The sequence below is a fragment of the Lytechinus pictus genome, chromosome 6 (genome assembly GCF_037042905.1).
Source record: "Lytechinus pictus isolate F3 Inbred chromosome 6, Lp3.0, whole genome shotgun sequence".
NCBI lineage: Eukaryota > Metazoa > Echinodermata > Echinoidea > Temnopleuroida > Toxopneustidae > Lytechinus > Lytechinus pictus.
Genome location: NC_087250.1, coordinates 26,607,404 through 26,624,640, shown reverse-complemented (window position 1 = coordinate 26,624,640; position 17,237 = coordinate 26,607,404). Strand labels below are relative to the sequence as shown.

Genomic DNA, 17,237 nt, shown 5'->3' with positions numbered 1-17,237 from the left:
ATGACAATTTCAGGTTTTTATGCCCCCGCAGACGAAGTCCGTAGGGGGCATTAAGCGTTGCCCTTGTCCGCCCCCCCCAACTTGGTTTCCTAGCAATAACTCAAAACTGTTTGGTGTGTAGGTAGATGACACTAAAATACAGGCTAAGTTCGAATTCGGAGTCTGCAGGTCAAAGGTCGCAGCTCATTAAATATGCAAGTTGGTTTCCAGCTCATTAAATATGCAAGTTGGAGTCTACATTTAGGTCAAAGGTCACATCTCATTAAATATGCGAGTTGGTTTCCGCACAAAAACTTGAACAATATTTAATGGATTTTAAAAATGTTTGGTGTATAGGCAGATGACACCAAAATACAGGATTAGTTTGAATTCGGAGTCTGCAGGTCAAAGGTCACAGCTCGTTAAGTATGGGAGTTGGTTTCCGCGCCAACACTCGAAAAATATTTAATGGATTACATTTTTTTGGTCTGTAGGTAGATGACACCAAAATATAGGCAAAGTTTGAATCCGGAGACCGCTGTTCAAAGGTCACATCTCATTAAATATACGAATTTGTTTCATCATAACTTTGAAAGTTTATGGATCTGACTCATGAAACTTGGACATAAGAGTAATCAGGTATCACTGAATATCCTGTGCAAGTTTTAGGTCACATGTTCAAGGTCAAAGGTCATGTAAGGTCAATGAACTTTGGCCATGTTGGGGGTATTTGTTGAATTATCATCACTGAACATCTTGTGCGAGTTATAGTAGTTTTGAAAGTCAGCACTGCTGCTATATTGAATCGCGTGATGCAGGTAAGACCGCCAGAGGCATTCCACTTGTTACTCTAATCTCGATACGCTCTCCAAATCATGAGCAATGTAAGTATTTTTATAACACTTTTCATTTGCTTTCATCCAACATGTAGATTTAAGTTATCAGAACAAGGCATTATGACTGGAACATGAAGGCAAGCAATGCAGAGGAAGAAAAATTATCTTTTATGGTGAACTCTGCGGACATCCCAATACTTTTTCAGATGCCCCCAGTTAAGTCAACAATGGAACTTTCCAAGAAGAGGGAAGAGGACATATGGAAACATATCCGCCCATTTTTAGATGAGGAAAAGGTAGATCCTCTCAGCATGATCTGACCAATGCGGTGATGTCTTTTAAGGCAAGCGCACACCTTACGGCCCGATCCGGCGTCACAGCTCTTGTCAGCTTGAGAGTCGCAGACCGGTCAGAGACAAGTCGCAAGGAAAACCGTAAGGATTTTAGGCTCAATCCAACTTCCAACCAATCAGACAGCAGAGTTGCACGACGCGTATATGATATACAACATGCTTACGCTGTACGTAGTAAGCGCTATTTTGTCAGTTGCTATGGCAAAAAGCGCAGCATGCGTGAGTCAAAGACAGCATAGCATGAAAGTCGGATCGCAAGGTGTGCGGTGTCGAGGCTTATGACTACCATGCGATTTAAGCTTCGACACTGCACACCTTGCGATCCGACTACCATGCTGTCTGCTACTCACGCATGCAGTATAAGGCCAGGGGGTGTTTCACAAAGATTTAAGTATGACTTAGAGTCGCACTTAAATTCCTCATTGCGTGCGATATAAAAGGCATGACCGCATTGGTCAGGTCATGAGTAGAGGCAGCGCACTACTGCCTATTTGCGTTGGCATTTAAGTGCTACCTAAGTCATACTTAAATCGTTGTGAAACACCACCATGGTTACATTGTAAAGCCAGGTTACACTATAAGTTTCAATTTTAAGCCAAGTTACTATTTAATGTTGGGTTACATTACAAGGCAAGACTACATTATCAGGCCATGTTACACTTGTAGTCAGGTTACACTATAAGGTCAGTGGTGTTTCACAAAGATTTTAATATGACTCTTACATGATATGCAACATGAATCTCTTTTATCAATACCGTACGCAGAAGTGCGAGTCCTCTCAGCATGATCTGACCAATGCAGTGATGTCTTTTATACTGCATGCAAGTAGGCCCAGATTACACTTTTAGATCAGGATACCTTCTAAAGCCTGGTTACGCTTTAAAGAAGGTAACTCTTTAAAGCAGGTTAAATTATTAGGAGAGGTTACACAATAGGCACATGAATCACACTTAAAAGGTCTATGGAAGCCACTTGACTTTTCATTTGCAGGTTACATTATAAGGCAAGGTTACACAATAAGCACAGGTATCACATTATCAGGCAACTCAGCTTAGATTACACTAAAAGATCAGGATACATTTCAAAGCCAGGTTTAAAGCAAGGTTATTGTTTTAAGAAGTTAACTCTTTGCAGGTTAAACTATGAGGCCAGGTTACACAATAAGCACAGGTATCACACTTTAAAGCCTATCAAAGCCAGATTACTTTTGAATTCCAGGTTACATTATATAGGCCAGGGGGTGTTTCACAAAGATTTAATTATGACTTAGAGTCGCACTTAAATGCCTAGTTTTGCGCGGTATAAAAGCCATGACCGCATTGCGCACTGGTCAGATCATGCAAAGAGTACACGCACTATTGCGTATTGATGAATTAGATTGCGCGTTGCATTTCAGATACGTGTTGGCATTTAAGTGCGATTTAAGTCATACTTAAATCTATGTGAAACACCCCCCAGGTTACGTTGACCATGTGTCAGTTTTAACCTAGTTACTCTTTTTATTCAAATCAACTTTTTGTTGGGGTGGACTTGTCCTTTAACAATTAAAACCACTGTCGTAAAGAAGGGGACTCTGGCTCTAGTCCCTCAAAAGTTCCAAAATTGGAGATATAAAATAAAAGAAATAAAATAAGAAAGATATTGAGAAGGGAAAGGGTTCAATGAGTCATTTCCTTTTTTATATATGCGCTGGCTACCACTTGGTACAAGTGCAGTACACAGGGGAAAGGCGTGCACCCCATGAAAGTTGGAGGGGGAGTAAAAAAGGGAACTTATATGTCAAAATGGGCATTTGGTGCAAACGGATATTTTCACCATGAGATTATCATCTGCGTGAAGTAGTTGTGAGTTTTGTGGTACTAAAGTTGAGCAAAGCCTTCAGGACTAGTGATTGATTACATAATTTTATGTAGGCTTTATTTTTTCCGCGAGCAAATGGTCAGGAAAAATTAAAAACCTGAATATGTGAAATTCGATTTTTGGTCAATTGTGGTGATTACTGTCAAAAGAGCATCCTTGCGAGATGTTACAGGCGCGAATCACCATCTCAAACTTTTGGATATTTTATGTAATAAGACAAGAAAATTAAAAATTACTACCAGTTTTTGCTATGTGTATCAAATTACCTAAAGAATTTACACAAGCGCGAAGCGCGAGCATTTAGTGACTGATGAATAGGATACATCTAACAAATCGGATAGGGAAGAGTGGGGCTAATCCGCCCCAGGTTCAAGTCCGCCCACCACTTGATTTGACACTTTGCTGTGACTGGATGTAGGTTTTGTTGATGTAATGTTAACATGCCCAAGGTAGCAACATATCTTGGTGCGAGGTCATCTGTTCGGAATTTCAGAAAACTATTAAAGGCGACTCCTCCATTTCGAGGCCATTTGTAAAATGAAATGTCTTGTATCTTTTGTATAGGCACTCATGAATACAGTTATATATATATATATATATATATATATATATGCAGGAGTGATATTTGTTGCTTACTGAAATATGCATTTGATATTTTAAAATATGTAAGTATCTTGTAAGTTTTGCGAAAATCAAGAGAACAGAAAATGGCTGCATATGTCATTTTGCAAAAAGGAAACTTTCAATTTTGAAACAAGTTGTATACTAAAGTGCGAGTCCAGGATTGTTTTCTTTTTGGGGGGTATCTTTTTATTTTTGTAATCGAATGTAGAATGGGCCATGGGGTATCAGAATTACAATTTTGTCATCGTACTCGCCAAATGTGCCAAATCATTTTCTTTACAAAACTTACCTGCATGTATCTAAAAATAAAACAAGCGAGCACAACGCAGGAGGAAAGATGTACAATATCTTTATTGGTACCATACTTTGATTTGATTTGCATTGTTTCATTTACAAATTCATAGTAATAACTGGAGAATAATTATAATTCACAATAATACATACATACATACATGATAAACAAAGAACAATTGGATTAAAATGTCAATTTTAAAAAGTGATCATTGTATAGATAATTAGCAAAGTATTGAATAACTAAGTGCAGTAGGTCGGGGAAGGTCCCTAGATCCCGAAAATATGAACATGACGAATAGTAGGCCTATAATTTGTTTTCCGTAAAGTAAAATACATAATTAGCCAAACACTGTTTTCATGACTGCATACATTGAACACTTACAATGTTACATATAGGATGTAAATACAAATGACACGCACATATTGAATTATATTATTGTGCATATTAGTGCTAAAATAAATAAAATGAAAAAAGCTGATGTAAGAGTAAAAGAAAGAGGGAGAGAGAGAGAGAGAATGATTCTTCAAGTCAGTCACTGTTGAGGTTTATGTATTTGGAAAACAATGTGCTTTTCAATTTTTGTGTAAAGCTATGCAAGCTTTGGGGAACCTTTAAACTATCATCTAATGAAATCCAGAATTTAATCCTAATTAACAAAAATATCTTATTTGCAAAAAGATATTGTAATTTCATCGTTAAGTTACACAAAGAAAATAATTGGATAATTTTCTCCTCTTTAATACTTCCTTATCCTTATCACTTGTTATTTTCATAAAATAATCTATATATTGGACAATTCATATTTTTATTGATAATTCAGTGTTTTATGTTGATCATTTAGTCTCACAGGGAAAAGGAGGCACATGCCCCCAATTGCCCCCCCCCCCCCTCCGCCTTGTCCCCCAAAAAATAACCATAGGAAACTATTTTTTTTTTCCAAAATGGAGGCCTTTTTTAAATGAAATATGTCTTTTTCTAACAATATACTTTTTAAGAAGTAAAATAATACATTTTAGGTTAAAAAATCACTAAATTTTTGGCTCGTGCTTCGCGCTCCATCAATTATCATTATTCAGTAAGGTAGTACTTATCCTGTTAACGGTTTTCAAAATGTTTAGAATGTCCAGTGTCTAAGTTTCTATTATTTACAATTTTTCGCGATAGCATCAAAGGTATTCATGTTTCTGGTGACAAAAAAATTTTAGGTCGCGATTCGCACTTAAATAACTCGAAATAATGCCCTTTTATTTTTAAACTGATTAGCACCATGAAGCAGATTTTGCAACTTCAGATTTGAAATGTTTCCAAAGTGCTTGCATGCTATACTCTCTCGCGGAAAAGAGCCTATATATCTCAGAAATCACTGAGTTCAAAAGACTCCTCAACCTATAAATCACTACAAAACATCCAACTACTTCATGCAGAGGGTAGTTTCATGGTAACATGTACGTTTGCACCAAAATACAAATCTTGTCATACTAAGTACTCTTGTTGTCTTTGCCCCCCCCACCCCCTCCAAACGAAAATATGTTCAGAGCCGCCCCTGCTTTTACTTTTTAAATGCATGTTAATCTAATTTGTAAAATATTCACGCACAAACACTCTGTATGGCTTATGCTTTTTCAACTGGTTAAGTTTTTTTTTTTTTTTTTTGGGGGGGGGGGGTTGTAGTCCATTAAAAAAAAACATCTTTCTCATCACAAAATAAGAGATTAAAAAAAAGTGCCGCATATTTTTCATTTAGAGAAAATCATAGGTGATCGATCGTGTACGTGTACATGCAGTGGATCCTATGCGTGCATCCGGTGCGTTGGTGTACAAACAAATGGTACCAAACAACACAGAGGCAGTGCGCGCACACACTGGACATATTTTCAATAAGCTAGGGAGCGAGTTACGCTATAGCAGGAGTTTACAGTTTAAGACCTTAACACTCGTCGATCTGGCGCTGCACAGCGGCTGCCGGGCCCACGATCAATTGGGCAAAGCAAATTTTCGGAGTATTTCATTTCATGTCTATTTCGAACAATAAATTATGGATTTTCATTTTCATTCATGATTCAAATGACTAATTTGTTTATTCGGACTTTTTAAAAGTGTTTCTGCATAAGTATTTGTCAAAACGTCTATTTGTATGTGTTAACACGTTTAATTTAACTACTGACTAACGCATCCTTGATTCTGCAGAAACATATTTCATGGCTATTAGTATATGTCTTTGTCCTAACAACTTCAACAGAGACAGCGGGATCGACATCCCAGATTTCTGGATGCGAACCCTCCGACAGCACAATACCCCCTTACCTGGCAGTGCTCAGCTAGTCAACCCCCATCCACGGGAAACTAGCGAGCCCGCCAATTTTGTCTTATTTGCATATTGCCGACTCGCGGCGTATTTGCATATACCTCGGGATTATTTGCATATACGGATCACCGGCCGCACCGTACGTCGACGCACTGATTGGTGAAACGCCCGACCAATCACACAGCGGATCAGTGCCCACCTATTGTTCCCGCGTTCGTGCGTACGGTCCTGGGGATTGGTATAAATAGACTACGTTATCAGATAATTTTCGTCACTTGATAAAGAGTTGCGGCGGCACTCGGAAGCTCGTGAACTTGTAAGCTAGTGAACACTTTTTGCGAGAGTGATCACGAATTTCCTTGTTGACCATAGTAGATTGCGAGGCAAATGAATACCCTCTAGCGATTGTATGGACCTAGTTCATGAAACTTGGCCATAAGGTTAATCAAGTATTAATGAGCATTCTGTCTGAGTTTCAGGTCACATAACTAAGGTCAAAAGGCCACTTAGGGTCAATGAACTTAGACCATGTTTGGGAAATCAGCATCAAATCTTAACCTAAGGTTAAGTTTTTTAAATGTCATCATAACTTAGAAAATATATGGGCCTAGCTCATGAAATTTGGACATAAAGTTAATCAAGTATTACTGAACATTCTGCATAAGTTTGACGTCACGTAACTAAGGTCAAAGGTCATTTAGGGTCAATGAACTTTAGCCGGATTGTGGTTATTTGTTGAAATACCATCATATTTCTGTAAGTGTATTGGTCTAGTTCATAAAACGTGGACATAAGAGTAATCAAGTATCACTGAACATCATGTGCGCATTTCAGGTCACATGACCAAGGTCAAAGGTCAATGAACTTTGGCCATAATGGGGGTATCTGTTGAATTACCCTCATAACTGAATTTTTTTATGGATCTGACTCATGAAACTTGGACATAAAAGTAACTAAGAATCACGGAACATCTGTGTTTCAGGTCACATGACCAAAGTCAAAGGTAATTTAAAGTAATTGAACTTTAGCCATTTTAGAGGTAATTATTAGATTGCTGTCATAACTTCAAAAGTTTATAGATATAGTGTATAAAATGTGGATATAGGGGTAATCAAGTATCACTGACAAGTTTTAGGTCACATGATTAAGGTTAAATATCAATGAACGTAGTATTGTATCATTGTATGAATGGTGTTTTTTGTGAATAATTATTTTATAGTAGTTTTCAAATCAGCACTGCTGCTATATTGAATCGCGTGATGCAGGTGAGACCGCGAGAGGCATTCCACTTGTTATATATTAATAGGGGAATGTTATTTATTGAAATAAACATCGTCCAATCCAACTGCCTAAAATAAAAGTTTTCATTATAAAATACTGTATGTAATTCGTGCATACAATATGAAATATAGTAACAAGCGACATGGGGACCAACTTATTATAAAAGAATGATTTAACAAAGCCACTTCGAGGTTTCGTGTGTCTTCATTACGACACCACGGCCGAGAGGCCAACACAATCGGCGCGCCAACACATCCATGCAGTTTCATATAAAACATATAGAACAATCATTGTAACAACGGACTGGCGACGAATATTTTGATAATAGATGATCAAAGACAAAAGAGGGAAAGGGAAGAGAAGAAGAATAACATGTGATGAAATAAGAAAAGCAATAAAATTAAAGTAAATTAGCGAAAAAAAATATAAACAACTATTCTATCCTCACAATTAACATTCAAGAGCGATAGAAATCCATTAATGACAATTTAAATGCATCACTTTCCAATTATCCCCATATATCAATGTTTTTTTTTTCTTTATGAATTTGGAATGCAGGTATTACTGAAGAGGAAGAAGAATCAGGAGCTAAGAGTCTAATGATGTCAAGAAGATCAAGTAAGGGTTCAATCGTTCTCTATTGTGTTATTAAAGGGGAATGAAACATTTGGAACAATTAGGCTGGTGTCGAAACAGAAAAATCTAAGAATAAGAATAAAGAAAGTTTGAGAAAAATTGGGCAAATAATGAGAAAGTTATGAGCATTTGAATATTGCAATCGCTAATGCTATGGAGATCCTCCCATCGGCAATGCAACAAGGATGTGTAATGTCACATTTGAACAACTTTCCCTTTGATGGACTGTAAAATACCCCCCAAAATGTTTCGCTTTGCTTTTTCTTATGGTGATACAAACTCTTTATCCATGATCTATTCTTTAAAAATCTGTATTACATGCCCTCCTATAGAAAGAACACATGATCTACTGATAGATGTGATAAAAGAGGCAGTTTAAGTGAAATATACTAAAGTAATGGGGAGAGTTGTTCACAAGTGACATCACACATCTTTGTCGCATTGCCAATGTGAGGATCTCCATTGCATTAGTAATCGCAATATTCAAATGCTCATAACTTTTTCATTATTTGTCCGATTTTTCTCAAAATTCCGTTGGTCTGTTTCTGTTATTTTTCTGTTTTCACACAAGCTATCTTGTTCCAAAGGTTTCATTCTCCTTTAAAAAAATATTGCCTCTCATTATTCACAATTATTCACAATATTGTTATCATTCAAGCAAAGAGCGATTGGTGTAGTACCAAATGTTAAGAATATATTACCCTACCTGATTAAAGCTAATCACTTTACACTTTATTGCTAGATTTCAAACCTTTGTTCAATATTAAGGGTTCAAAATTTATAGATTTTTATTTCATTTAATAATTTTTACTTGTGATTAATAAAAAAAAAAAAAAATTCAAATCATATAATGGGTAGAAGTTTAAACATATCAATTCAAAGAGTGAGTTATCTTCGACCTTTTAAAGTAATACAGTGATTTACCTCATATTTCTTTATCGCCCTTAACAGCTTGTAAAGAGACCATTGTACTGTGCAACGTGGACTTCAGTGATCTAGCGGTGAAGATCGGATCGGAGTGGCAACACCTTGGTATCAGGCTCGGGTTAAATCCAGAAAATATTTTTCATATCAAGGAGGACAATCCAACGGCGGTAAATCGTATAATTGCAATGCTAGAACTGTGGAACCAACAATCATCTTGTGAGGGAAATAAGATACAGATGGTGAAGGATCTATGTAGTGCACTGACAAGATGCAACAGGGCAGATCTTGCAAATTATATAGAAACACTGCAGGACTAAGTTAACTAACATTTGGACAACAGTACTTGGATGTATTTTCTTAATAATGTCAATAACTCTTGGCTTTGTGACAAGTTGATTGCGGAGTACGAAATGTGATGGCCAATGAAAGTTCTTCATTGATTTTCAATAAAGTTTTATTTTCCTTTTCAATCTCTAATAGGTAAAGAGTAATGCCTTTAAGTACACATCCAGTCATAGACGAGTCTATTAAAATGATAACATGCATTCGACAGAAATTATAATATCCAGTAGTCTAATGATGACATTTAGTAGAAATTATAACATTCAGTAGTCAATGATAACAATTGGTAGATACCAATGATGGTATCTTGGTACTTTCTTCGTTCATTGATGTTCACCTACATCATTAATGAGGTCAATTTAATAACATCATCTTATCACATTGACTACCAGTTCATGATATATCAAACAAACAGCCTGCCTGGATGGAAAATAATACTTTCAAGATAGTTCATGCTGTATTTAATCAAGATATGTCCATATTTTGTATCAGACAGTATTTTGACATAACGGATATTTTACTTTTGTTGTTGAATATCAGATCGTTTTTGTCTTTAGTGATAATGATGGTATTAGATACTTAATAGTTTTGTACATTTCTAAAATCATGTTTAAGCGAAGGTCATAAATATGTCCACAATTATAATAATGATATTAGACCTCTAACTTATACTCTGTATTATAGTTTAGTTTCTTTTATTCTCTTTTTAATAGTTTGTCCGTGATTGACAAAAAAGATAACATGATGTTATTTTCTATCAAGTATTTTTTTATGTGTAAAATAGTTCGTGATGTGTCATCTTCTGATTATAACTTTTTCTTATTGTATTAATCATGCATCTCTCTTTCTCTCTCTCTCTCTCTCTTGTTAACACACATGTAAATGCATTCATTAATGCCCAAATAAGTCCTACATTGTATATATAGTATTTCCTTCCTAATTAGTATAAAACATTTTGTTGGCACACATATCCAAGTGCTTTCCAAACATCAAATTCAGGTTATTATTCTTTGTATGTTTCAATGCATTGTTTATAACATTTTTGTGAGTGTCTTTTATCGACATTATCAAATAATCGTAAGGATTTTATACCTTATTTTAGCTACTACTTATGTTCATTAAACTATTCAATCGCTCAATAATTTTTACAGTGAAAAATATTCAAAATTATCAATGAAAAATAAGATATGTTTGCATGTAAATAATATATTTACTAATTCTGTTCTAAAATATTTTGTTCTGATTTTTCTGATCATATGCCGATTTGTAGCATTAACAAAGGCAATGCCATTATTTCTAGTAAAGCAAATAGAAAAGTGTTTAGACGTGTAATTACTGATGTAAGAATGAATAACTTTAGACAAGATTTACATAACCCAGATTGGTCTACTTTGTATGATTTGTTTGACGCTAATGTGTCATTTAACTATTTTAGTGACCTTTTTTCTAAGTTATATAATGAACATTTCCCTTTAATTAAATGTAGTGGTAAGAATAAATGCAGGAAACCATGGATCACTCCAGTTCTTCTAAAACCCATTCATGAAAAACATAAGCTTTATTATGCACATACAAAAAATAAAAGTGAGATTAATCGGAAAAAAGTATATTGATTACAAAAATATATTTACAAATCTTGTTCGTCAAAGTAAGAAAAATTATTATGATAATGTTTTTCGAACAAAACAAAATGATATGAGAAAGACTTGGTCACATATCAATGCATTGCTGGGGAGGGGGAAGAAAATGCCACTCCCAAATGACATGTATCATAACGAATTATTGTTAAATTCGGATTTACATAAAGCAGAATATTTCAATAAATATTTTATTGATCTACCTTCTAAAATAAGCAAGTAAATTCCTCCTGTCCAAACATCATACAAAGATTTTATGTCCGTCCAAAATCACTCCTGATCCTTGTATTTTCGACCAACATCTGTTCGTGAAATTTCTAATTTGGTTTCGACTTTAAAACCATCGAAGGCATGTGGGTCAGATGATATTTCTCCCAAGGTAATAAAAATTTGTATTCAATGCATTGTTGATCCCTTGTGCGATATTTTTAATAAGTCTTTGTTTCACGGTATTGTCCCTGACAAACTGAAATATGTGTGCGTGAGGGTGTGTGTGTGTGTGTGTATTTTTGTATGTATTTTTCTTATTTACTCTCTAGATAATAATAATAATAATAATAATAAACAGTTCTTGTATAGCGCATATCACGATTATGAATAATGTCTCTATGCGCTTCCAAAGGACTTGGATATTATTACCCCAACTGTAGCTTGGCAGCCGTAATTACTAAGATTACAGCGCACACGCATTTCAAGGAATAAATTCCTGCCAGGTACCCATTCACCTCACCTGGGTTGAGTGCAGCACAATGTGGATATATTATCATTGTATATATTTTTCATCTCATTCTTGCTGTACTGTATTGTATAAGGGGCCCCTCTCACAAGCTCTGCTTCTATGTGGTCCCAAACCTATCATGTATTCTCATTTCTTGTTAAACTATGTAATATGTCTCTTGTTTTGATTGGTTTAAATAAACTTGAACTTGAACTTGTTAATTTTCAACTTCTGTGTTTGATCTGCGTCGCGTTTGTAGACCCATAGCTATTAGGAGAATTGGTATGATATGGTGTGGTAGAGTATATATTATATCATGCATCGCAGTTACAAAGACTGTTTTGCAGATATTGCACACATTAAAAGATGTACAGTTTCATGGCAGTGGAATTATTTGGATATTGAAAAAGTACTCGTATATCACATACTGAATACAATGAATAACTTACAAAACTATCTATGAGAATTACATAATCAATTTCCTATGGTTTGCATTAGTTTGAAGAGGAATTTTCAATGATCTGGTGGACATAAAATTATTTTCGTTTACGTCATTTATCCATTATACAGTGCGTCCCACAAAAAATGAAACCGATATTTAACGATGATTTATCATAACTTAATCATAAATAAAATAGACAAATGACCTACCAATGTAAAGCTTAGAATCTCCTTTTTCATCCGAAAATATTTAGATTATCCCTCATTCACACATAAGTGAGCATGTATTTTCATAATTTCATTAAAAACGTGTTTTGACCGGTTTCCCACAAAAGCTACCGCATGGTTAACAAGAGACTGAATGCATGGCTGATCGGCAACAAAACGGAGTGTCGAATGAATCTGAATGCTAGCCTGTAAAACCCTTTATTTTATGAAATTATTGAAATTCAAGCCTTATTTCAAATAACCAGAACTTTGTTATTTCTTGACCATTTTCTGTAATTGAGGTATCAAATTAAAGACACATATTGAACTTTTTTAAAATGTATTCTTTTTAACCCAGATACATCCCGCCATGTGACTTTCTTGTTTCCTCTCTTCAAATTGTTTTTGCTCACTCGTGCGTGAATAGAAAATAATCTAAGTAATTTCAGATGAAAGAAGTAAATCTAGGCTTTAAAATGGTAGGTCATTTGTCTATTTTATTTGTGATTAAGTTATGATAAATCATCTATAAATCTCGGTTTCGTTTTTGTGGGACGCACTGTATATCAATTTAAGTAAAAATATATCTTCATTTCTTGATTCGGATCACTGAAATTGGATTCAATTTATACAGCTACATGTAACTACATGTCTAATGCATGTTTCCTCTTGAGTGCATACCACTGGAATCCATGGATAATCACTGGCGAGCTATAATCCTTGTCGTCTTTTTGACTAGGGCTTTGTACTCCAATTCCGCATACATTCGCAATTCCGAAGCTTCGTTATTCCGAAGGTTCAGATATTCCGAAGGTTCGATATTCCGAAGGTTCGTATTTCCGAAGGTTCGTTAGTCCGAAAACGAAATGAGGTTCGTAATTCCGAAGGTTCGTTAATCCGAAAACGAAATATGGTTCGTAATTCCTAAGGTTCGTTAGTCCGAAAACTAAATGATTAACGAACCTTATTTCGTTTTCGGACTAACGAACTTCGGAACAACGAACCTTATTTCGTTTTCGGATTAACGAACCTTCGGAACATCGAACCTTATTTCGTTTTCGGAATATCAAACCTTCGGAATAATGAACCTTCGGAACAACGCCACAAATGCTCGGATTAACTAACCCTTTACTTTTTCGGATTAACGAACATCGAGGTATAGGCAATTTACGTGTTTCGGAATTACGAACCTTCGTAATAAAGAACCTTCGGAATTACGAAGTGTAACCCTCCAATTCAAGAGAGAAACTCTTGGACATTAAATATCACATTGGGTACTTTTCGCTTTCACTACTAGTCCAGGATAGGCCCCATAGACAAGGGGTCGAACCTTGTTTTTTTAGATATACAATTTTTTTTTATGGTTTCTTGTCAATTCGAGGGTGCTGATTCCGAATCTGAATGATGCCACTCTTGTAACCTTGAGCATTTTCCGCAAACTGGCAAAATCCAATATGGCCGCCAAAATATGCAAATTACCCATGAAAATCATAAAATTGCCCACACATTAGCTATAAAATGTATGTAGTTGATGTGCAGAAGTGAAAAACCAATTGGAAAAGCGATATTTGACAAAATATTTATTTTATTGATATTCAAAATGGCCGCCATAACCCCTGTATACTTTATTATGTAGAATATGAATGGGGAAAATATTTTTTTTCAAACAAGAGCACTATTATTGCATGTGATTGTGACCTGCGAGTGGACTACTGTCTGAAAACATGACTATTAACAAAACTATGTCATTTGTATACTATCTAATGTGATAAATGCTGTATTATGATATTCAAAATGGCTGTCATAGACCCCTTATACTGTGTACAATACTATAAAAGGGGACAAATAATTTACACAACCTTTGAATTTGTTTGACTTTAAAATGCCAATAACTGCGAAATATTGGTGTAACACTGTCTGACAACAAGGATTTCTAACGAAACATATCATTTCCCTTGCAATTTCGGTAATTATGCTGCATGTTGACATTCAAAATGGCTGCCATAGGCCCTATCTGTATTATGAACAAAGCGAATGAAGAAACTTATTTTCACAAGAGTAAAAACAATAAAAGGAATGTAATTGTAATCTACGAGTGAAATATTGTCTAAAAACATGTTTTCTGGCGAAACGTATCATTTCCTTTTTCATGCATGAGATAAATGCTGTATTGTAAAATTCAAAATGGCCCCTATGGGCCCTTACAGTATTATCTACAATGTAAATGGGGACAAATACTTTTGAAAGAATTAGGATTTGCCTGACTATGAAATCCATATAATTCTGTTGTATAAGGAAAATATTGTATGAAAACGTGATTTTTTTTAAATGAAATATAACATTTCCTCTCCCATGTAGGTGATAAAAACTGTATTTTGACTTTCAAAACAGCCGCACAAGCCCCTACAAATTATGTAACATGCGTATAGGGAAACTAATAATCACCAGAATGAGAACCAAAAACGCACGTAACTACATGTATGTGATGTATAGGTAAAATTTGGTCTTGAACATGATTTCTGACTAAATACATCACATAATGGTTGAGAAGGTAATCAAGGCCTTACTTTGAAATTCAAAATTGCTGCCATAGCCCAAAGTAGTATGTACATTGTAACTGGGGACAGATAATTTTGACAAAATTTTTACTATGAAAATGGCTTAATTTTGATGTAAGTGTTAAGTATTGTCTAAACCCAATGATTTCTATTAAACGAAATATATCATATATAGCTTGTGTCATAAAGGTGATGAATGTAGCCTTTTAAAAACAGGCATGAAAAAAAAAGCTGAAAGGGTTTTGGAAATGCGTTGACAAGACGGTGGGCGAAGCCCACCGGGCGAGCGGCTTGCCGCTCGCTGCTAACTGGTGGGGTCCAGGGGCAACGCCCCGGTGGGGGTCCAGGGGGCAACGCCCCCTGAAGCTCCTGGGTTTTATCAATTTTACAACTCCAAAAACCTGTTTGAGTTGAATGATTGTAATGAAGTATTTATATGGATTTTTTTGTCCAAAATTCAATTAAAAAAAACTAAAAAATACTAAAAAATAGCAATAGCACTTCCCTGGTTTATCAAGTTTCCTGATCACTTCAAGCAGGTTGTACGAAGAATTGTCGGGTCCTCTCACCCCCACCTCTAACCAACTCCATCGCCACATATTAGCAAGTCCACGGTCAATTTTATGAACATCTTTTGAAAGTCTATCCACAACATCTGTGCGGTCACAAGTTAGTCCCCCACAAAATGCCATTTTTTTTTATTCGTTATTACAACAACAAGAAAAAACAAAATTCTTGAATTTCCAGCAAATTAATATTCGCGAATTATAAATGCGTCATGAAAATTCCATGTCACGTCACAAATCTCTGCGAGCACATTCAGCTTCTTTATCGGTCTTCCACCGGTCCGATATGATATGCACGCCCGGTCGCTGCATGCCCGGCGCGCCGGGTTGCCCCCAGCGATTGCAAGCACACCACTGCTGCACTGCATGCACAGAAACGTAAAACACACCGCGAAATACACGTGTAGAGTTGAGATGTGGTAGATAAGAGATTCCTGCGCAATCGTTGTAAAGGCCGAACGTCATATAACACGTAAGATATGCTAAAACATTTTAGCGCTAAAAATCGGAAATTAAAATGCGGATTTTAGGAGTAAAAAAAAATGGAAATTCAGCAAACAAAAAACGCGGAAATCCGCGGAAACGCGGAGAATTTTCATGCCTGTAAAATGAAAAATGGCCGCCATAGTCCCTTATCTTAATATGTAAAATTTGAATGGGGAAAGATAATTTCCACAAAAAAACATTGCAGCCATTTTGAAATCTAAATATAGCATTTATCACCTAAATAACATAAGAAATTATCTATTTGGTTAGAAATCATATTTTTAGACGAAATTTTACTCATACATGCAACACCATTTTATAGTCAAGCAAAGCCAAATTCTGTTAAAATCACATGTTCCCATTCACAAAGTACATAATAGGCCTACCGTTAGGGCCTGTAGCGGCCATTTTGACTTTCAAAATACATTATTTATCACCTACCTGGCCGAATGAATGATATATCTTGTTAGAAATTATGTTTTCAGACAATATTTTACTCTTAAATCACAATTATATGCATGTTATGGTGCTGACTCCTGTGAAAATTTGTTTCCCAGATCGACTACATTATACAGTCAATGTCTATTGGCGGCCATTTTGAAAGTCAAAATACAATATTTAACACAAAATATGAAACCCGAATAATATATTTCGTTGCATATTATATTTGAAGACAGTATTCCACTAATTTACCACAAAAATATGTTTTAGTGCTCACCTTGTGATTGTTTTTGTCCTCTCTCACATCGTAGATCATAATTTTAGGGCCTTTGGCGGCCATATTAAATATCAAAATACAGGGTTTATCACATACATGGCATGTTAAATAATAAATTTCTTTAACAATAATGTTTTTAGTCAGTATTCCACTCGTTTATCTTAACAAAATGCATTTTAGTGCTCACTCTTGTGATTTTTTGGTGCCACCATTCACATTGAACATAATGGTGTTAGGGCTTTTGGAGGCCATTTTGAATATCAAAATACAGGATTTAGCACATAACTGACATAACAAATGATATATATCGTTAGCAATCATGTTTTCAGACATTGCTTCACTCATAGATCATAATTACTTGCATTTCAGTGCTCAATTTTGTAAAAATTAATTATCCCCATTCATATTGTAGAGGGGTCTATGATGGCGGCCATTTTGATATCAAGAAAATATATATTTTGACAAAAA

General features: G+C 35.4%; 1 protein-coding gene across 2 annotated transcripts; it reads left to right on the top strand.

Annotated features, from left to right (window-relative positions):
• The first annotated feature begins 909 nt into the window (after positions 1 to 909).
• LOC135154574 (uncharacterized) lies at positions 910 to 12,006 on the top strand. 2 transcript variants are annotated; one of them, XM_064101291.1, is made up of 3 exons: positions 910 to 1,249; positions 8,092 to 8,151; positions 9,121 to 12,006. In XM_064101291.1, exons 1-3 carry the CDS (start codon positions 1,147 to 1,149, stop codon positions 9,411 to 9,413), a joined length of 456 nt encoding a protein of 151 aa, XP_063957361.1. In that variant the 5' UTR covers positions 910 to 1,146; the 3' UTR covers positions 9,414 to 12,006. The 2 variants fall into 2 exon arrangements, 1 of the variants encoding a protein (XP_063957361.1); XR_010293969.1 differs by having other exon boundaries at positions 916 to 1,335.
• Positions 12,007 to 17,237: the final 5,231 nt, after the last annotated feature.

Excerpts from the sequence above, each read along its gene's own strand:
- LOC135154574 (XM_064101291.1), top strand. The coding sequence starts at position 1,147 with ATGTCTTTTAAGGCAAGCGCACACCTTACGGCCCGATCCGGCGTCACA. Across the intron at positions 1,250-8,091 it reads GACAAGTCGCAAGGAAAACC|GTATTACTGAAGAGGAAGAA; the intron begins GTAAGGATTTTA and ends TTTGGAATGCAG. Across the intron at positions 8,152-9,120 it reads AATGATGTCAAGAAGATCAA|CTTGTAAAGAGACCATTGTA; the intron begins GTAAGGGTTCAA and ends CGCCCTTAACAG.